Source organism: Pygocentrus nattereri, chromosome 19 (assembly GCF_015220715.1).
Source record: "Pygocentrus nattereri isolate fPygNat1 chromosome 19, fPygNat1.pri, whole genome shotgun sequence".
Taxonomy (NCBI): domain Eukaryota; kingdom Metazoa; phylum Chordata; class Actinopteri; order Characiformes; family Serrasalmidae; genus Pygocentrus; species Pygocentrus nattereri.
The window spans coordinates 7,118,216-7,141,415 of record NC_051229.1 but is presented as its reverse complement, the minus strand read 5'-3'; the positions used below and the strand labels follow the sequence as shown (position 1 = coordinate 7,141,415).

At 39.4% G+C, this 23,200-nt stretch overlaps 1 protein-coding gene across 2 annotated transcripts in view; it reads right to left on the bottom strand.

Moving 5' to 3' along the window:
- Positions 1-22,651, bottom strand: part of tmtopsa (teleost multiple tissue opsin a) — a 118,454-nt gene extending 95,803 nt beyond the window's left edge. The window contains exons 1-2 of one of the 2 annotated variants that reach the window (XM_017702454.2): positions 22,333-22,651; positions 3,140-3,468 (exon numbers count right to left, since the gene is read on the bottom strand). In XM_017702454.2, coding sequence (XP_017557943.2) covers positions 3,140-3,468; positions 22,333-22,651 — 648 coding nt within the window. The remainder of the gene's footprint in view (positions 1-3,139; positions 3,469-22,332) is intronic. The other variant, XM_037547730.1, reaches the window with a different exon arrangement.
- Between the last annotated feature and the right edge of the window lie 549 nt (positions 22,652-23,200).

Genomic DNA, 23,200 nt, shown 5'->3' with positions numbered 1-23,200 from the left:
GTCAGTGGAGTGCTGACCTTATCAAGCCAATGGATCGATATATGCTTGCAATCTGGGTTTTTCCCCCTATATAGTTTATCTGCACTTGTTGTTTACAGGCTGTCTATAATTGGTCTAAACGTATCTTCTTTGCAGTTCATGCAATCAGATCACCACCATGTGAAAAACACAAGTATTTTATAGCAATAACAAGATATTGTAGCAGCCCACTACTGGCCACTGGCTACAATACGATCATACTTTTCAAACTGTCCATGCAATTGAACCGTTAAGTTACTAAAGTCATTCGAAGTGGTTTGATGTGAAATGTGCCTTTTCAAAGAAACTTCTTTTTCGCAGTGGTGATGTTGGGACCCCGACATCTGAAGAGTCTGAAGAATGCCTCTAAAAGCTACAGCACAGAAAGTTATTACATGAAATGATTATGGATACACTGCCTGATGTTCGAAACATTGTTTTTACAATATTTTTGAGTTATTTTGGGGGAGCAGGTTCTTGGTGGAGGGATACGTCATAAGGCAAAAGAGTACACGTTACTTAACACTTTGAAAACACATAGGATCACTGGCCATTCGGAATAATAAATAAAAGGGCCATATTTGTGTTCTCTATAAATTACAGTGTCTCTACCGGTATAATATGCCTTTCTTTACATCTTAATGACTGATTGACTCGTGAAAAAATTCAATTCAAATTGGCTTAAATAAATGTTAGTTGCAGCCCCCAGCACAAAACCCGGACTCTACCTACTGAGAAACTCTCTACTCTCAAATGGCATTTGTGGCTGGTGCATTTCCACATCATTTCCCAACTCTGATGCCCTTAAGTAAAAGCTCCAGCATTACATCCTTCATCTCCAGCTGCCGGTGTAGAGCAGGTGACTTATCCGAGAATGGAAGTGAACAACTGCAGAGAACAAGAGGCTTCTTACAAACCCTGCCCCCATCACCTCCTTCACCCTGATTGGCCATTCATCAGCAATAAGTCACTGCAGGTGAGATGTGTCAGACTTTAAGGGAGATTAATGGATTTCTCTCGCTCTGCGTTGTACAGTCTGAGCAGTGCTATATCAGATCAGGGGATCTGGCGGCATCAGCGGAGTCTGCGTTATTTATTTATTTATTTATGGTTTTATTAGTGCACACTGCACAAGGTGTGGGGATACATTTCCATTTGTCTCGAGAGTCCAACAAGGCAAAGAAAAGCACAGCAGGGCTTCTTTCTCAGGCTATGCAGGAACTGCTTGGGTTTCTAATTAACTAAGCAACGATTTCACATTGTTTTCACTGAATGCAAAGGATCGGTGAGTGAGCGCGCAAGGGCCGAGATTACAGGAGTCAGTGACAGCTTTTACCAATCAATGCAGGTGAAACAACAAGACTGCTAGGGAATAATTGGTAGAGAGACCGAGACAGAAAGAGAAGGAGAGAGGGAGAGTGGGAGCGGGGATAATATGAGAATAAAATCCATGTTGCTTCATGTTAATACATGCTTCCCTGTCAAAAATGAGCCTAAAGAGCGTCTGCCCACTTCCTTCGCTGGATAAGTTCAGGAGTAGCAAGATGTTCATTATCCAGTCTGGTTTCCACCCAGTTTTTTCCCCATAGGGAACCGGTTTCTCTGTTAAATAAGCAAACGTTTCTTCTACCAATGGATTCTGGGTGGTAAAACCAATGTCAGTCCCCGGTCTGTACAGCCTAGACTGCTATTTGATTGAGGGTTGCCAATCAGAACAGAGCTACACATCTCGATCTTAAAGGGTGTAATAAAAGCAGCTTGTTCGATTGAACTGGTTGAAGAGAAGTTAGAAAACTCTTAAAAATGGTGGTCCTTCAATGGAGAACATGGTTCTATATAGAACCATGAACATTTGAAGAACCCTTTGCATGGATTAAAGGGTTCTCTGCAGCACAAAGTTCTTGATTGATGGAAAATATGCCTGAATGTGAGAATGACCTTTCGATGTAGAACCTTTTTGAAAAGGGTTCTGTATAGCACCCAAAAGCGTTCTTCTGTTGTTACAAGCTCGACACTGTAATAGAAGCACCCTTTTGGGTGCTATATAGAACCATTTTCGAAAAGGTTCTACGTAGATCCATCTGCAGCACATTCTCTATCAATCTGAAGAACCCATTCATGATGCAAAGAACCCTTTAATCATGCAAAAGGGTTCTTTGAGTGTTCATGGTTCTATATAGAACCACTTTCTTTAGTAAAGAACCCTTGAAGCAATCTTTAAGTGTACACACAAAGAAAAACTAAAATACATAAAGTGTTGGATATAAAACAATTGTTTTTTGTAGAATTGGGCAGAAATACTCAGCCAGTATGAACTGAAAGTGCAATATTTTCTACATTATTTATTCCCTGACAGATTGATTAAGATTCACCCATGTTGGTTCTCACCTTTGTCTACCAACAAAATCCAAGGAAATATTAATAAGAAAATAATTTCAGGACTTGGCCATTTAAGTTTTTTAAAACTCTCTTAAAAATGATGGTTCTTAGACAGAGAAAGTGGTTCTATATAGAACCATCAACACTTAGAAGAAACCCTTTGCCCTCATATCGCTGTTATCTACCAATAAAATTCGAGGAAATATCAACAAGAAAATTTCGGGGCTTCAAAAACGGCCCTTTAAGTTTTTGAATGTGCAATTTCATGGTTCTTGACTGCAACACTGGAGTTACAGTACTGTGCAAAAGCCAGAGACCAACCTTCGTTTATTTAATTTCCAGTTAAGAAGCAGAAAAAGGGGATAAAACACAGAACGTATATTACAGATAATTAAATAAAAATCTAAATGTCAAATTTTCTTTCATTCTTTTCTGGAGACTCATTTTTTTCAAAGAAATCTACAGACATTTTTTTCTGGCCTCCAAAGTTCAGTCTTTGTTTTATTTATTTAGCTTTGAAAGGTCCTATTTTTGCCCTTTTTTCCTTCAACACAAATTGATCCTTATCCAAATCGATCCTCTTATATTTGATCTGCTGAGAAATCCCTCATGGAGAATGAGTAACATGTACTTGATGAAGGGTGGTCTCTTCACTTTCGCGCAGTCTGAAATGGACTTTTACGAAAGACTCACAAAACGAGCCTCTGACAGAAAGTGGACGAGCTATAGCATCGTGACTCACCTGTTTGATAGCATGCAGCAGCTTACCATAGGAGTAGACTATGGCGAGGAAAGGAAGGATAAGGCAGAAGATGAAAAGGCAGATGATGTAGGAGATGTTGTTGGCCGTCTTGGCGGTCCAGTCCACTGAGCAGGTGGTGCCGGGCCCCTCAGGGCCGTAACGGCTCCAGCCAAAGAAAGGAGGCAGAGTCCAGAAGAGGGAGTAAACCCAGGATAAGAGCACACCCATCGCTACCTTCCTGTAGTTGGTGGCATCAGCCTCTGTTGGGCCCATCATGGTTGAATATCGCTCATATGAGAGGACGGCCAGGGAGATGAGGGACACGATTCCTGCAGGACAAAGATGCACACTCACTTTATAGGTTATGGTCATTCTAACCATTTTTGTACAGTAGCCATAAAATTTCTGCCTCATTTAGAGGAGGTTCCTCAACAGGTTTTCCTTGGTGAAATTTATTGTAAACAAGGTAAACAAGCAAGTCAGCATTTATACTGTTTTTATCATGTTGAAATGCTGTTTATTGATTGACTCAGTTACACAGGCTTGTTTGATATGAAGAAAGCTGCATCCGTTTTATCTCGGCATAGTCATCTTCGTGCTGTGAACAGAAAACAGGGTTCTCACTCCTCTGCCTTTACACCTCGTTGCTCACTAGCAGCTCAACACAGTCAACATTTCACAGAGACAAAAGTTTAGCAAGAGTCCAATCTGAAGAACATTTCTTGTTACACGTTAGTGCCTGTGCACATGTATGAGTTCTATCCCCTCTCAGTCGCCTTATCTGAAAGACATCATTTGGCCTATCAGCTTGCAGAGTTGAGCCCAAGGAGGCGGAGTTCAAGCTTTAAAAACAGCGCGGCAGAGTTAGTCATCAGCCCTTGGCATCTCATGATGCGAGTCTCAGCTCTTGGCTCATCTGTTTGATTTTTGGCATTGTGTGTTCTTAGATCTGCAGTCCTGCTTGCTTTAGCCTGTACTAACTTTAGCCCTACTAGCTTTAGCCCCTAATAGTTTAGCCTTACAAGCTTTAAACCCAGCGAGTCTTTAGCTTTGTAAACATGTCACTTTTTAGGCTTAGCTAGTTTTCTTTAGCCCTTCAGGATTTGTACAGTTCTCTTAGTGGGCCTCTTGGCTTTTGTTGGCCTTGTGACTTCACGTTACTCAGAGTGACTTTGTATCCAGTATTGTTGGTTGGTCTGATTGTCTTGTTGTACTGGCTCCCTGTTCACTTGACCTGGTACATTCTCCTGGAGGTTGGACAGGTCAGACTGTGCAGCCACCTACATTTACATCAGTAGATACAACATTGTCTAAGCATACTAGATTAGAGGCAGGTAACCATGCCCTGTAAGTTTTATTAGCTTAGCATAGAGGATCAGCTAGAGCTTCTTTCATGTTTTTGGCTAGGTATGGTAGCGGTTTGACTAAGCTTAGAATATTTTGGGTTTTTTTTTTTTTTTTCTCTTTGGTACTGAGTGTAGCCCCTCTCTTAAGTAAGTTGCCCAGTCTGCCAGTATAACTTTACTTTGCTGAGTAGTTCTTCATTTTCTTTGCTTATAGCTGAACTTGTTTGTATGTTTGAGGTTAATTCAACTGCACAATAAACCTTAGCAGTTCTATCTGCATCAAACTGGTCTCCTCACCCCCTCTCCATCCTCTTGTTACTCCTCCTAGACCTGAGCCTATGTTTAGGACATAAGATATGGATTAAAGTTGATTTGCAGGAAAGGCCACAATGGGATCTGCAAAAAGAGAATTTTCATATTTACAAATTTGTTTTTTTAGGTTTTAGTCAACTGACCTCTCCATGCTCTACCCACAAAATTGTTCATTCATTACAACTGTTGAGGTTTGACGAGCTTTCCAGCAGGTTGGCAAAACCTCCTTTAACCAGGAGGAAAAATCAAATTGCTCAACTCAGTTTGTCAAATTAACCACATTTGTATGCATGTTCCCTGAGTGGAGAGTGCTGTCCAACTCAGTTGTTCAATTGATTTGAGATCTGGTGATTGTGAAGGCCCTAACCATTCTGTGACCTCTCATGCCCTGTGGCTGAGGGAATCATCATCCTGGGAACGTTACTCCAATTAGGTTAAAAATATCATAAGCTAAAAGTGACAGGCTAGTGTATTGGTTTACAGTCACCCATCCATCTAAGACAAGTAGATCCACACCATGCCAGCAGAATGCCCTCCACAGCATAACACAGCCACCAGAGCCCCTCACTGTAGGGATCAGACATTCAAGCCTGGACTGTTCTCTTGGTATACGCAGCACATGCACTCTCCCCCACTTGTGGGGAATTCGGTGAAGAGTGACATCAAACCAGATCACTTTTTCCCCCACATCTCTGTGCTGATGGTTCATCACCACTGACCTCCAAGACGGTCATTTGTGTTTGTAATGAGGGGTTTATGCACTGGGACTCTACTGCAATACCCGTCTGTGTAATTGTGGGCGGACTGTTTCTGCCTACTGTCTGATCTTGTCCTGCATTGACATTCTCAGTCATCAGAAGTGCAGCTGTTCTTACACATCACACAAGCACGAGCATCTCAATGAGTATCACTGAATGTGCGCTTTCACAGTTTCCAGCTGTTTACTGATGTCTTTCCCACAGATCTAAAAGCAGAGGTCACTTTGTGACTGAAGCTCCTGCCAATAACAAATCAAACTCACTTAGATCTTTCTCATGCCATCTGATTCCAAAATCGAGGTTAACTGGGCCTGCTCAGCATTTTTGTACATGCACACAGCATCGTAGAACGGTAAATGCTTGTGCTTGGAAGCATCTTCACTCAGTTGTTTTCCATCTAGGACTTCCATCAAATATAACAATTTATACAACAGTTCGTTCCACACAAGCTGATAGCTTGAGAAGCATTTGAACCATGCTGTTATTTCACCATAACAGCACAGATTTTTCCCCCAAACACTGCATCACTCCACTGAGACGGCGTTGCTAAGCAACAACTTTGACAGCTGTATGAGTCGCTCAAGCCATTTGAACACTTCTTACTTTGCCGCAAACAGAAAACGGACACTTTTAAGATCACATTTGATCGACAGCCAATTTGGTCAGACTCTGAAGATGAGACGACACTAAATTTCCAAACTGTCATCACCGCTGAGCAGCTTTTCAGTTATAAGCAGCTATGACAGAAGATCAGCTGAACAACCTGGAATTAGCCAGAAATGAACCCCATTCGCCAAACGAAAGTGCTTTACAGACTGACTGGAACAAAATAACATTTATATTGAGCCAGCAAAACTTGACAAAACTGAGCTAAACTTGATATTGAGGCAGTTTTATGGCTCAGTCTGATTTGGTCAGACTCTGAAGATGAGGCTACACGCTTTCTCAGTGGTCAGACAGTTTCAGCGTTTAGCATGAGCTGGACAACGAACTGCTGGCTGTGCAGCAAGTGGGCAGAGCTCGTTACTCTGAGGTGGCAACAAGTTGCTTGTTAAAGAACTATAATTTGGCAGGAGGAGCTGCGAACATTAAGACATGAAATGCAGCGTTCACTGCCCAGTTAATATATTTCATGTTAATATATACTTTATTTAACTGCTGTATAAAAGCAACAGTGATAGTAATAAAAGCAGTAGTGTGTTGACACACACAGCCATAAGGTTATTTCGCGCTAACACACTTCATCGTGTTCTATTGCTTACATTTGAATATATCACAAATTATCACAATACAGTTCAATATACTCTGTTTTTCTGAACAATTCTTGCTCTACATGTTAGTACACGTAGAGCACGCACCAACCATGTCCCATTATAAAGAGAAGAAAATTAGTTCAGTTTAACTGGATTTAGATAAAAATCATTGTATTCACAGCTTTTGACATATAATATTCTTGAAGTATCAATATTATATTTTCGCCATATCGCTCACCTCTATTTCCATCTATAGGTTTCATATAGTCATCAGTGGCTGTTAAGTGGAGCCTTAAAGCCTGGTTTACTACGCTGGCTTTGGGAATATTTTCAGCTTACTGAAAAAGAGGAGGTCTGCTAGAGAGGCCAATCATATGAAGTCATAAAAACAGTGTTATGAGACCCGTCTTCAGTCTTCAAGTTGAAGTGCCAGGGCTTTGATTCCTCATCCGTTTTATGTGTTTGTTGTGTGCTCTGATGTGAATATGACCCACAAGCCTGTCCTTTATAGCCATTGATTTCCAATATCTATATTAGGCACAAGCAGCACTGTAATTTGAAAGCAACCTTTCTCTCTAACCAGTCATAAAATCCTAGAGCCGCCCAGGTGACCACTGAATGTCAGGCACCAATGGGTGACCGATCTTCAGTTTCTCCACGTTAAATGAAGCAGTGCTGTGTAGTTTATGCTCTTGTAGAACATGAAAATCATTCTGAAAGGATAATTCCATTGAGTGTATGATAATTGGCTAATAAGTTAATACATAATTAAATTCAGGTGTAAATTAAGATGTAAACAGAGTCATTCAGAGAGGTTTGGCGTGAAATGCTCGAAAATTAGAGGCAGAATTGTTCACAGGGGTGGTGATAGGAACCATATGTCTGAAGAGTTCATCACCTCTAGAAGCTGACATGAAATAGTTACGAATACATTATATGATGTCATTGTTTTATGATAGTATTGAGAAAGTTTTGGTTAAAAGTTATTAAAGTGTATTTTAATACATTTGGCATGGCGTTATGAGGCAAAATAAATAGATTTATCAATACTTTACCATCAACAACATTACATATAAAAACTGATCGTTTAGAGAGACAACAGGTCAATAAAAAGGCTATATTTGGATTGTAGTCACCGTGACCCCTGGTTCCCATCACCACTACTGTAAAGACAGATAGAGTTGGTAAGTTTCTCTACAATGAACCATCTCACATCAAACCACTCCGTTTACACGTCAACCACTGAATTATGTAGAGTTTTTGAAAGGTTGGTGGAAATCCTCTTCTAATTTAATGTTAAAATATCATTTTGGACAATTCCTATTGGTCTATTCATCATGAAATGTTAGTCGTGAGGCACTTATCTTGCATCACTTCCACCTTACAGCAAGTGCCTTGGGCACTGATGTATAAGCACTCTTCAGCTTAGAGAGGAAAATGGTCCATCTTAAGCAGTCATTCAAGAGGCAACAATGTAAAAGACGTGAGGCTGCTTACATTAGAAAACTACAGAAGATGATTATCTGCTTTTAAAGTAAAATAACTATTCTGGGCCTGATGTACTGAACCTTTCACACCAGTATTACACACAAATGAGACATTCTGCCTAGCGTTGCACTGATACCACTTTACCCTTCCCAAACTGATGCCTGATCCTTTAGTCTCAGTTGATACTTATCCCGATACAAACTAACTAACCTAACTCACCTATAAGTCCTGATAGTTATACAATTACATTTTTAAAGTATTTTGTTTATTTTGGTAAAATCTGTTCTGCAGGTTCAGTTTAGTAAAGACGTTACGTTAGTAGATGCCTGTTTAATTTGTAATTAGGCTAATTAATTAAGTCAGGTGGCACAACCAGTAAGTTAAATAGTGCAACCAGAACAGCACAGATTTAGGAACTGAAATAAGCAATTAAAAAACTGATAACAATAACTATTTTTAAGATATTAAATGCACATTGCAAACTGTCATTTTGAAAAATCTTATGTCACTGGCCCACTACTCTAAAGCAAAGATTTCTACTTAATAAAGGTGTTAGCATATGGTTGGGTTGTAAGATGTTGAGATAATTGTAAGAATTGTTTTTATATAAAAATCAAATTTTGCAATTTTCCAATTGCAAGTGCAGCAATTTTAATTCAAGTCTAAACCACCTGTTAGATTGCTTCAGACTGTATTAGCAAAAGCACCAATTGGACACTATTAAAAAGAAATATGTAAAGGTTTTACAACCCCAGTCAACATTTTGTTAACTGAGTAAAAATAAGTTCACATCTTTTACAGACAGCAAACTTGTGGCATTTTTCTGCTAATTTTAGTGCACAGCACTACAGTATTTATTGAGCATAACGTGAAAACCACCATAAAATGTGCCATTTTTTTTGTAAACTTATTTTACTGCAACTTTGAAATGTGGAATTTGACCAGGAGTGCCACCACTTTTGCACAAGAATGTAAAAATTAATTGAAAATGTTTCAGATGTAAATAAAACATGTTTTACCAGGCATTAATGTCTCTGCCAGGTGATGTTTCGTACTGAAAGAGACCAGTAGGTTTGCAGACACCAGCAAATTCAATTTAAGTCATTAAGATTTTGAGAAATATTAATGCTGCATTTCATGAATTGCTCACTATATAATAGCACTATATCATGGAGAAATCACCATTTTCTAAGTAGCTTGAGCACCACCGCTATAGATGCATTTGCAAGATCCTACTGGTGTGGGTTTCCTCTCTTTCAGTGATGCTGACAAAAGCAATCTGATTGCTCCCACTTATCTTTAGAGAATCTTTAACCTGACAAAAGCAGCTTTGTTATGACTTGTTTATACATTATCAAAATCACTAATAATATTTTAAATGGGAAATTGTAAGAATAAATGTTGTAAAACATACAAAATGATCTGTAAAATCTTGCTAAGGCTTAATAAGAGCATTACGAGGACATTATAATGGCCCTCCCCATCCTGTCCACTTTCCCATTGGCTTCCATTATAAGCCTGTTTATAAGCATTGGGATATACTGTCGGTGTCAATAGGTCAGATGCTACAGATACACAAAAATACCAGATCACTTTAATAGGCTACAAGAAAATTATTTTAAGGTAATGTCCATATGTAGCTGGTTTCTGGACCATCCAATCCAAAGCGGGACATTTGCGGAGACTTTTTTTTTGTTTTATTATTATGATTTATTTTGCTTAAAACGAGTAGGCAAGAGCAAATTCATAGCAATTTATTTTGATGTAAGCTTGGGGACACAGGGTTTGCTCCATGCTGAGCTGACTGTAGAGTGATTGATTTAGCTGAAGTGCTGCCAAACACTTCTAATGGAAAAGGATCGCACTATAAAAATAAATAAATAAATAATTATAAAACAAATAAAAAAACTGCCATCTCTCTGTGATGCAGCCATTACCAATTTGAACTTGGTACAATGAAACAGGTTTGGCTGAACCACATTGTAAAATTCAATATATGCACATATGGCTGCACTCATCAGTTGGATTCTGTATGAATATGGCAAATAGAGCTAATATTGCACAAACCCAAATCCAGAGAAGTTGGCATAGTGTGTGAAATGCTACTACTGTAAATTCTATTTGACCTGTATTCAATTGAAAACCGCACACAAACATACTCCTTTAGGTTTTACCTCATACTTCAACCTTCATAGGTTTTTTGTAAATATATGATCATTTCAAATTTGATTCTTGCAACATGCTGAAAAATCAGAGATAGGAGCCGTTGCATGACCTTGTTGCATCACCTTTCCTTTCAATAGCGCTTAGTAAATGCTTGGAGATTGAAGACACAAACTAACCAAGTTTTTAAAGCAGAATTTTTTTGCCATTAATCTGTTGTACAAGTCTTCAGTTATGCAACGTACAGGGACTTTGTCATATTCTGTGCATAATAAGACACATGTTCATTTGGAGACAGTTCTGGACTGCAGGCAGGCCAATCTAGCAACCACACTGATTACACAGCCATGCTGTTTTAATATGTGCAGGATGTGGTTGGGGTTTTTCGTGTAGAAACAAGCACAAACATCCCTGAAAAAGATGGCATCTAGAAGGCAGCATATGTTGCTCCAAAAAAATGTTCAGCATTAATAGTGTTTTCACAGATGTGCAGGTTAACCACAAGTACCCCCCAGCCATGACAGCCTGGCTTTTTAAAGTTTATGCTGCTAACAGTCTGGATGGCCTATTTTTCCTTTGGCACAAAGAACAAAACATCCAATATTTCTGTAAATAATCTGAAAGGTTGACTCATTAGACAACAGTATGTTTCGACCGTGCAACATTTTAGATGGGTGTAAGTCCAGAGAAGTCAGCAGCAATTCTGGACATTGTTGATATATGGCTTCCACTATGCCCAGTACAGTCTTAAGTTGCATTTATGGATGCAGCAACAAACAGTGTTGACATTTTTACATAGTAGTCCCAAACCAGTGCGCTAATAAGCATCACAGAAACAGGAGTTTTTGATGTAGCGCTGTTTTAATTAGTCAAAGGTCACAAGCATTCGGTTTCCTTTACACAGAGACTTCTCTAGATTCTATTATATATTAAGTCAAAGTCCAGTCTATGGAAGAAGGTGACTTTTTTTGCGTTGATTGCATCATCTGTTTAAGATGTGTTTATATATATATATATATATATATATATATATATATATATATATATATATATATATATATATATATATATATATATATATATATATACACATATATATATATATATATATATATATATATATATATATATATATATATACACACACATATATATATATACATATACATACACACACACACACAATTTTATGTATATATGTACACAATTTTTCATTTTAGTTTGCCATGTTCCAACTTTTTTGGAATGTGTTGCAGGCAAGAAATGAACATTATTTGCAAAGAAATAATGAGAATGAGAGGTAAAACATTCAATACCTTATTTGTATTGCTTTTGTTAAATTACACATGAAAGTATTTATAAATCACTGCTTTCTGTTTTTATTTGCCTTTTACTAACTTTCTTAATTTGGGTTTTAAATGTGAAAAAAAATTCCCAAACCTGCCTCAAAACTCAATGTTTTATCAGGTCTCACTGGTTGGTCTCACTGGCTCAGGTTGGGTAGTAAACCTTTACTGAACGCAGCTGTCACTGTAATCAAATGTAAACCACAACAAACCAAATCAAATATAAGCCATAAAATTAGACTTATCAAGCATATCTTAGAGTTCCTGGGAATCTGCTCAAAAGTGGTGGGTGAATCCAAATCATTCCTTCAAAGCTGCACACATAATACCCTTCAGGCCTTCCCTGAAAAAGATGTCTGGATGGCAGCATATGTTGCTCCAAAATATATACATCATGCCTTCACAGATGTGTAAATCTCCCATGCCATTGGCACTAGTGCACCCCCATACCATCATGGATGCTGGCTTTTGAACTGTGTACTGATAAGCCAGATGGATCATGTCCATCCAATACTGGTTTTCGGCCTTGTCCCTTGCATACAGTGATTTCTCTTTATTCTCTGAATATTTTAACACCAACACTTTGGGAAATGGGGTTATACTTTTAGTGATTGAGTGGGTAAGTGCAAGATATATTAATGTGAAAATGGACAATAAAGTATTATCTAATCGAATTGTATTTAAATAGTATAGCAAAACAATAGTAACACTAGACAGGCCACTTTTATACAGGAAGATTCACTCAAAAGAGGCCCCAAATAGTCTAAAATAACTCTCCCTAGGCCGAAGCAACCTGAACAAAACAACCTGCAATGAGCTCCTCGTGATGTCCCTGCATCAGAGCAATGAGGCCGGACAGCCATCACGATGTTTAACCTCCGTTTGCAACTACCCCGTCATGTGTCTGACAGAAAACCGATCACTTCCAGCTTTGCGTGTAATGCAATCAATCGTAAAGGGAGTTACAGCTGAATATTCAGGGACTCTTTCGAGTGAATCTCCCTGTATTTGAAGGCCTGATGGAATTATGATTCCTGGCTAGTCTGCTTTATAAATGGGTCCATTTGAACCAAGCATTCCTTGACATTTTTACACAACTTATTGTCCCACCTGAAATCTAATCCCTTTACTTCCTCATCGCCAAGCCATTAGCTAAATCACTGGAGCATATGGAGGAGCTAAACAGCGCAAGTCAGAGAATTCTCTGGAGCTTAATATTGTTGGAGACGTTGTTTGGAGCCCGCAGTAAGACGGTTTTGATGCACACGCAGCCACCTGGTGTTAGGCATTAATCGAATGCAAATGACAATATGAGCCTGGTACATAAAGTCCAGTGAGAACCTAACAATGGGATACTTCACGCTCATTAAATTTAATGTGATTAGAGCAAGTAATTTCTTCCTTGAATGTATGAATCACTGGAGCATGATATATTGGCTAGAAGGCAACTCCTCGCTCTGCGTGGATCCAAATGAAATCAACATTCTTCTTGTCAGCACAAGCAGCGCTGGTCAGAAGAAACAAAGAAGGCCAATTAACCTTTCCTACTGAGCTGAATGGTCAGCTTGGCCTGCAAATGACAGCGTAAATGTTAGCGCAATCCATCCTCCTAATAATGCTCCTTTATAATTCTACCATCATTATTTTGTTTGAGTACTGTGAACTCAAGCAAAGTAAAGGAAGTTCTAAATTGTGTGCACTCAATGCCACACAATTACACAGTATATTCTGCAAGTAATTCTCCAAAGTTCAGTCTTAGAAGCTGGTTGATCATTTTCTGAAGTAATCAAACAGTGGTGTTGAGGTCTGGGCTCTGGGGTGGTCACTCCATTGTGCAGCTTTTGTTTGATGTGTCCGTCTCCTTTTCTCAGTGAGGTTCTTCTTGATCACCTACACATCCTTTCAGACCCATAGGACTGAGTTGTCTTCTCACAGTGGAAGGATGGACAGAAATACCTGTGGATGTTTTCAGATCTGAAGTAGCTTGATTTTCTCCTCTCTCTCAAAGATGAAAGCTTTAAGTGCTGTTTATCTGATGGGGGCAGTTTTGTGGCCATCAGGTCTTCCACATGGTTGTTAGGGGTTCCATTTCCTCTATAGTTTTTCATCTATTTTTTACTTTCATGATGTCATGATGTTTGACTTATGCATCTTCCTTAGTGGATTCTCTCATCTAATCTGCTCAGAAATATATCCTGAGAAATGCATAGCTTGTGTTTAATGTCTGTTTTGACTAGAAATATAATAAATGAAGGGTGGTCTCTGACAATATTGCTTGTCAAAAAAATAATCATTACTTTATCCGGTAGTGAGCCATGACTATTGGAGCAAGGCATTCAGTTCAGGCCATAATATCAAGCTCGCTTAAAAAATAAATAAATAAATAAAAAATCAGAAAACCCTTAACAATGACGCCAATTTTAGATTTTTACTAGTGCCCCTATGAGATTTCTAGTATGTTGGTGCTCAGCTAACACTGATGCACGTGCAACTTTGTAGCTGTTCAAACACATTTCATACGTTTTATTTGAAGCTTGTAACCGGCATTAACCTATATTTTACCTCGTATCAGTTTAACTGTGAGCATCCTGATATTTGAGCTGCTGCTGTTTTCATTTCTAACAACTGACTGAAACCTGGTTAGCAGCCCATATTCACAGTCAGTGATGTATCTAGAACCTCTTGAAGACTAAGAATTGCATGAAATAAATGCCATTGGTCCCACCCATTGCAACTCAAGCTCATTTCCCAATTATGTTGGTAGCTAATCTAACATAAGACATTCGGTTCAGCTCCTGAAGGCCTAACCAATGGCAAAGCTCATTTGGCTGTATCTGCCAAGATACCACAGAGACACCACACAAATTCTCATTTTCTGTCGGGTGTTTCAAAATTTCCAGCCAATTCCTAACAATGAAATAAGAATATTACTGGTTTGAATACTTCAATGACATATGTAAAATAAAATGACCTAGAAAGAACATTCCTAGAAATCATTAGACCTTCTAGAAGGCCCATTAGGGTTCTCCACTGATTCAACCACTGTTAATTAACATTGACAGCCCTTTAAGAAAATGGGTCTTTCATATTCCTCTGTGTTTATCCCCTTAAAAATCCCAAGTTTATCACATATTAAGGCTTATTATTCTGTAACTAGATGGACTACAGTGCAACCTGGTGAGATTTTATTTTTTATTTTGTACCCAACAGTGGGTCCTGGCCATTTAAAGGGTTATATGTCCCCATACATTCTCCAGAGAGGCCAAGGTTATTACTTTGTTTGGAGCACTATGTTCACATTTACATGACTTTCATCACATCCAATCCTTAAAAATTCAACAGTCATTAGCATATTCCATTTAACTTGTGATGCTCTTACATAAGCCGTGGGCCTTGCGTCCTAAACGAGGCAAATAGGATTAAGTAAGAAATTACATAATGCTTGAAACAATGAAGTGGATATGAAATCTAATATGCTAGTATTAGGCTCATTGGCTAAAAGGCACCCAGGCCCTGCAGTCCTAAATCCGATTTAGCACTATTTTAAGGTACTTGCTGTTAAACAAGGTTAACATCTAAAGTCTGGTTGATTCCACCTGGCTCTGCTGGGAAGTCTGATGGTACGCCATTAACCAAGTTCTCAGTTCAAGTGCAAGTTAATGGAGGGAATGTCTACAGGGACACATTCTGCTTTAACCTGAGGCAGAAGAGTCACAAGTTCAGAGGTAAAAGTGAAACAACCAAGGGCGAAACAGATGGGCGATTAGGGGGTTGTAGCCAAGTAAACATACAGGGAGTTTAATGATCACCTTCATTCACTACTAACCCTTTTACTTTACAGGCACCATTGTTTATTATGGTCAAAAGCTTTTTTTGCGGTCATTCTTTTTTCCTGGAAGTGATGTAAACTTGTAATACAGCCCATGTAGGAACTCTTAAGGGTAGGGTCTTAACAGTATTTCTCAAATTTTTAAAAATTGCTGCCACTGTGCCATGTGGTAAACAAAAATGGCCCCAAACAACTCTTTATGCTGTTTACATGTTCCCCAGAATGTCACTGGACCCCTTTATAAGCAAGCTAATGCTCCTGTGCGCTGAAATGACATTGCATGAAAGTCAGTCAACTATTAAAGCTAAACACTACTATGTAATACCACCAGCTACTCAAACTATAGCCTAAAACTGCTTAACATCCATATCTGACAAACCTAGCTAGTTTGTGTGGGGTATTCTGGTGGGATTGCCAGTCTGATGTTGGTTCTATACATGGCAGTGTTAGTTTGCATGTAGCAACATTCATATTTTGGCTCCCGTGCCCATGGTCATCTTGTAATTAGAGGATCCAGTAGCATTCGGATAAATAAGTACTTAAATCTGGTGTACATACTGTAAATTCTCTATATAGTCTTAAATTATTAGTAAAGTGTTTATTTTTACATAAATGGCTGCAACTAACAACTGCAATTTCCCCCTGGGATCAATAAAGGAACCTGAATCTGAATAATGTATGCAAGATAAATATCAGCTTTGGATCATTTTTGTTTGCCGAAAGCAATTTTCAAAAATGTTACTCATTTTACCTCATGCCATATACAGAATGATAACATGACCCGAGTTTTCTCGGAGACTTTCAGCAGCTGATATCCAAAAGTACACAAAGTGTGTGGACAACCCTCCTCATTATCAAGTTCAGGCATTTTCAGCCACACCCTTTGATAACAGGTGTATAAAATCAAGCACATAGCATTGCAATCTCCATAGACATGTGCATTAGACTGGGTCATGGTAAATAGGTCAGAGACTTTAGACACGGCACTGTCATAGAATGCTATGTGTCAGTTTGTAATTTTTGCCTTTCTAGATCTGCCCCTGTCAACTAAATTCTATTATTCTCAAATGACTGCATCTAGCAGAAACAACATCTCAACTATTAAGTGGTAGACCATGCACACTCAGAGTGGGGCAGGTGGCTGCTTAAGCATGCAGTGTGTAAAAATTGCCTATTCACTCACTACAGATTTCCAAATATGAACCCAAGAACTGTGCAGCACAAGCTTCATAAAATGTGTTTCCATGGCCAAGTAGCTGCGCACAACCGCAAGATCACTATGCGCAATGCCAGTCAGCTAGAGTGGTGTAAAGTACCTTGCCACTGGACTCTGAAGCTGTGGAAAGGTTTTCTCCAGTTAATAACACTTCACAATTAATAGCACTTCACTCTGTGGTGGTCAGATAGACATAGTATATGGGTCTGGTGGATGCCAGGAGAACGCTACCTATGGAACATCTATACTAACTAAATACTTACTATACTAAATACTAACAGTAAGATTTGGTAGAGGAAGGATAACTGTCTGGACTGTTTTTCCAGGCTTCGACCTCTTATTTCCAGTGAAGGGTTATGTTAATTATACAGCATATAAAGACACGTGTAAAGACATTATTTCATTAGTTTGGTGTGGAAGAACTCCAGTGGCCCCGACCTCAACCCCACTGAACATGCCAAAAGGTTTCCTAGTATAAAACCTTGTATATCCTGGGTGAGGCTTGGATAGTCTTAAAAAGATATGTTCAGGTTTCAGAATTACAGCCTCCATCCTTAAACAGCTGCACTTTGAGGGCACTGACGTTTTCTATACTGTACCCTGTCCAGTGGAGCCCTCCTTACATCCATCATCCTCATTGTTCATTTCAGAGACAAATGAAGGATTTCTTCCCTCATGATATTCTTTCAGGCCTGTAATGTGGCCATTTCCTGCTCATTTCATGGCTGTTTTCACATCAGTCCCTTCAATAAGTGAAACGCTGCTCACTGGAGTTCAGGCTGAGTGACGTGAAAGTTCCTTCACTGCTGCAAGGTGCAGGAACTTTGACACAGTTTTGAAGCATTTGATCAGGCCTGTGCAGTTAAGATGCTTCTATTCACTTTAGAATTCATCCATTAAGGATGCAGGATCCAGTTCCACTGCAGCCATAGATGGTACTACCTTCTTCCTGTTTTGTAGAAGGCCTAGCAAGCTTTAGATTGAGCATCCTTTTATCCACAATTTTTATATTACATTTCATCACTATTCTAATTTGTCTCATCTTGCCTTAACACTTTACCTCAAAACAGGCTTTTTCCAAGTATTTGTGGGTAACATATAACCTGGCTGCTGCTGCTGTTGAAGCTTACTGGTGGTTGCAATATGCCTAGCAGTATATACAGTAAGGCACAGTAGTGAAATGTCATGTAATGAAAGATTGGTCTGTATAATTTGCTTTTGTTGTCGGACAAAAACCCAGTATCACATCTGGAACTGTGAATGTCAGGATGCTCACATCACCCAGGAAAAAGAGATTAGATTGCATAATGTGGCTCCCTCTGATATCAATATTGCAAAAGAACACTGTAATAAGGTTTAATAAAAGATACATTGTGCAGCCTCACCCTGACCATTGTTAGCTCCATCATGCTTGAACTAATGATGTGACTGGACACAGCTGGCCAAGAAACAAGTGAGCAGGCCACTGTCCAATTGAGGTTTGTTCTCTAAACTGGGAGGACTGTGTGTAAAAGGGCTGGCAATACTGCAAGATACACCTGATATCGATATACACAGCCTCAAATAAGAGCTGACAGTTGCCATTGACTTACTGTCATAGTTTTAATTCATATCCAGCATTCTGTTCTTATCTTCTCAAACATACGGTACGCACTACTTCAGGCTAGCACAGTCACTTGTAAACTTACAAAAATATAAGGGGTGAATTTAAAGGGGTATTCCAGCACTTTTCAATCTAATCTCTCTCTACCACAAACAGTCACTTACCATGGACAGCAATTTTTATGCAAATCTGAAAAGATCAGAAAACCCACTAACTCAAAGTTTAATTACAATACAAGCCAATTGGCAGATGCTGAAGCAAATGCCCCACTGACTGTACATATGTTTTAGGACTGTAAATATTTCTAATGAGAATATCCACAGAATCTAATGCTGGTTCTCATTTTACAAATATTTTAGTTCATCATTTTGGTATAATTCAGAATTCTTACTAAAAATTGGCTGGACATACAAAGGAGCCGCTGGACCTATTTAAGACAGTAGTAGAAAATGGACTAGAAGGAAGGGGGGGGGGTTAAATTGTTTAAAATTAGTTCAAAAATTGTATCATTGGCTAAATAAATGAACTGAATATTGATTGAACACTGACTAGAATCCCACTTAAAAAAAACACTTAAAAAAACACTTAAAAATCAAATCACGTTTGTCACATCACATTTACACAGGTGGAAAGTGAGTAAAAAAAAAAAAAAAAAAAAAAAAACACACACACACACACACACACACACACACACACACTAATACATTAATGTAGTAACAGGTAAATGAACTAGTTTTATTCAAACTAAATAGTTTGAATGAATGATTCTTTCAGTATTTCAAGTATTTTTAAGTAGACCTGATGAGCCACTTTTTACAGTGCAATAATAATCTGTTAGTGATTTTAATATCAATGTATTGGAATCACTTCCTTCAATTTTACACCCCTTGTAGCCATGTTTGTAAATTAGTCATAAGAAAAGAGGAAATAGCACATCTACACTGTAAAAAGTGGCTCATCAGATCCACCTAAAAACACTGCAGTAACAAACTATTTAACTAGTTGTATTCAACTTAAAAACCTTCATTGATTGAAAGAATCATTCATTGAAAGTATTTATTTTAGTTTGAATAAAACTAGTTAATTTACTTCTTACCACATGAAGTTAGATTTGACCAGCCATTTTTTACATTGTACTACCACCAATCAGTGACTGACTGATATCACATCACAACACTGGCTCTCAACTCACTCGGTCTAAACTTGCTTTGATTCAAACACTGAGCTTTGAGTCCGGATTTACTGCCATCTATATGCAGCTCCATTCTAGTTAGTCCCAGTGGTTCAGGAAGCAAACAGTGCAATTATAAAACCCAATTAACAGGCAGACTCCGTAAGTCATAAGCAAGTTAGTAAATGCAGCATGGGTTTCTCTGTGCATACATGTCTGAGCACGCATTTCAAAATGTCCCTCAAATGTCTTATTTTTGTCTTGCGTCTATTTTTAAGACCAAATCCCAGGATTTAAACCATCACAGGTTGACCAGAAGGGTCGCCACTGTGTGACTAGCATTTCAACACAATAACAATGAATACCACGCATAGACGTTGCACAACAAGTAGAACGCAGCAAAAGCCCGACTCATGAGAGGCCAATAACAGAACTCATTTGGGTGTAGCTGGATTTGTGATCAGTAAAGATGTTCCTATAAAAGTAATTCACCACTGTATGTGAAACAATATAATGCATTTTAATGCAATATGTATTAATACAACAGTGTGTCGAGGCAATGCAATGCATGTTAACACAATGCAAGGTGAGTTCGTGCAACACAATGTCTTAGTGCAACACAAGGCATGTTAATGCAACACTGTAGTAACAGCACTTTAGGCATTGATGCTACACAATTCAACAGCGTATATTAATGCAACACAGTGCATTTTAATGCAATTTGTATTAATGCAACAGTGTCAAGGCAATGCAATGCATGTTAACACAATGCAAGGTGAGTTCATGCAACACAATGTGTTAATGTAAGGCATGTTAATGCAACACTGCAGTAACACTACACATTGATGCTATACAAGAGTGCGTGTTAATGCAACACAATGTGTAATGCAACTTGTGTTAATGCAACACAGTGCATACTAATGCAAGACAATGAATGTTCATGCAACATCATACATGTTATATAACATGTTAATGCAACCCTGTGTTAACAACACTTAATGAACCACAATGAGCGTTAGCGCAGCATTGAGTGTTAATTAAACGTCACAAGAGTTAATGCAATGCTCTAATGTCTTAATGCAACACCAAATCATTACAGCTGTTAGCACCAAGTCAACACTACAGGTGATAAGTTTTGGTGTTGCATTATCATTGCAATAGATATTAACATGGTAGGTGTAACGCAATGTTAACACCAGCACAATAGAGATTATTTCAACACTGTAGCTAGTGATGCAAAGCAATACATGTCCATGAAATATTGAAGGAAATATTGCAACATTACATGTTCATGCAAAAGTTTATGTATCACTAATGCAGCATTAAGTGCATTATGACACTAATAACACTACTAGTGTCAATGCAACACTGCAACATTATAGGTGTGCAACTCAATTACAGATCACGATACAACACAATTGCCATTATTGCAGTCCTACTTCTATATTGTCTAGCAAGATTTAATGCAATTTTCCAGGTGTTAATGCAGCATTATAACATTCAACATATAGGTCTTAGGACAATGGTATGAATTAACGCAGCACTAGTTGCAGATTGCCATGACGACACTAATGTAACACTACTGGTGTCAATGCAACACTGCAACATTATACTTGTGCAACACAGAATTGCAGGTCTCAATACAACACTACTGCCATGCAGCCTTAATTCTATACTGTTTTAATACATAAAGATTTAATGCGATATTACAGGTGTCAGTGCAACACCTTCAACATTGTGGGTCTTAGTACAACATTACTGCTATTATTATTGCAGCACTGATTTATCACTTAGTTTTAATGCAACATTGCAAGAGTTAATGCAACAATATTGCAACACTAAGCAAACACTGAAGGCACTATTGACATTTCACAGGGTGTTAAGAGAGCACTAACTAAGTGACAACACATAGTTAATGCAGCACTGGTGTTGATGCAACACTGCAAGACTAAAGGCAGCAATTTAGGTGTCCATACTACACGTTAACGTTCCACTGCATGGGTAACGCATCACTAGTTCGTTTTAGAAACATAGGTGTTCTTACAGTACTGCCTGTGCTAATGCATCACTAATGCAACACTAGGTGCAGATTAACCATTATGACTACTGGTGTCACTGCAACATTATACTTGTGCAACACATGTCTCAGTACAATATTACTCCCATGCAGCCTTAATTCTATACTATTCGTTTTACTGCAACATTGCAAGATGTAATGCAATGTTACAGGTGTTACTGCAACACCTTCAAAATGATGGGTCTTAGGACAACAGTCTAGCTATTAATGCAGCACTAATTTAACGTCAGTTTTAATGCAACACTGCAAGAGTTAATGCAACACTGAGCAAAGACCAGGCATTCGTTTTGAACTCACAAGTTGATGCAATATCACGCGCTAATTCAACATTGGATGAGTAAACAATGCAGCAGTGCAGGTGTTAAGGTAGCACCATAATAAACATCATAGGTGAGAACTCATTGTGGTTGATGCAGCACCAGTTTCAATGCAACACTGCAAGACTTAATGCAACACTGCAGCTCGGTGTCCATGCAAGACTGAATCGACTCTACACGTGTTAATGTACCCCTGCTTGTGGGATGCATCACTAGTCCAACGTTATAGGTGCTCTTGCAATAACTACCTGCGCTAATGCATCACTAATGCAACGCCGACACCAATTAAGCGCTGGCGCCGCGCGCTCACTCACCCAGCAGCGAGTTGGCGAAGCCGTACCACACGCAGCCCTGCTCTCCGATCAGCCAGCGTCCGCGCGCGCTGGCGGCGAAGCTGAACGGCGTGGCGAGCGCGCACACCAGCAGGTCGCTGACGGAGATGTTGAGCAGCAGCATGTTGATGGGCGAGCGCAGCGCCTTGTAGCGGCCAAACAGCACGAGCACCAGCAGGTTATTGAGGATGCCGAGCGCGCTGATCATACCGAGGCACGCGGCCACCAGCGCGTGGCCGGTGGGGCTGAGCGCGCGCGGGGTGCTCGAGTCCGAGCGCGCCTCCGCGGAGGACACGATCATGGAGGGGGGGGGTGGGGGTGAGAGAGAGAGAGGGAGAGGGAGAGAGAGAGAGGGGGGCTAGTGGGAGCACTCACATCTGGAGGGGTTCATTAGTGCTGACTGAGGGGGAAAAGTGCAGCACGAGGGAGGGAGAGAGAGAAAGGCAGCATTGCTTACAGCGGGGCTTTCTGAGTGCGCCACCAACAAAAAAAGCGCAATCCATCCAGAGAAAGCGGCGAGAGGGTTCTAGACTCGCTTTAAGCGCAGCAACAACAAAGAGGCAGGGGGTGTTTGGGGACCGTGCAATCCGTTCATCCCTTCATCGTTCCAGTCTGCTTTTAAAAGGCAACAAGAAAAGAAAAAGGAAGACGACGCAGGGTTGTTTACAGTCTGACTTTGGCAGAACAGGATCCAGAGACAAGGCGGTGCTGATTCAACTCGTTTCAGATGCAAACAGCAAAAAAGGCAAAGAAGAAAACGCACCAAAGTGACAGAAAGGGTAAAAGTCGCGCTGTTCGCAGCCTCGCGTTAAATGCAGCACCATAACGCACAGCTGCACCGAGGTGACGG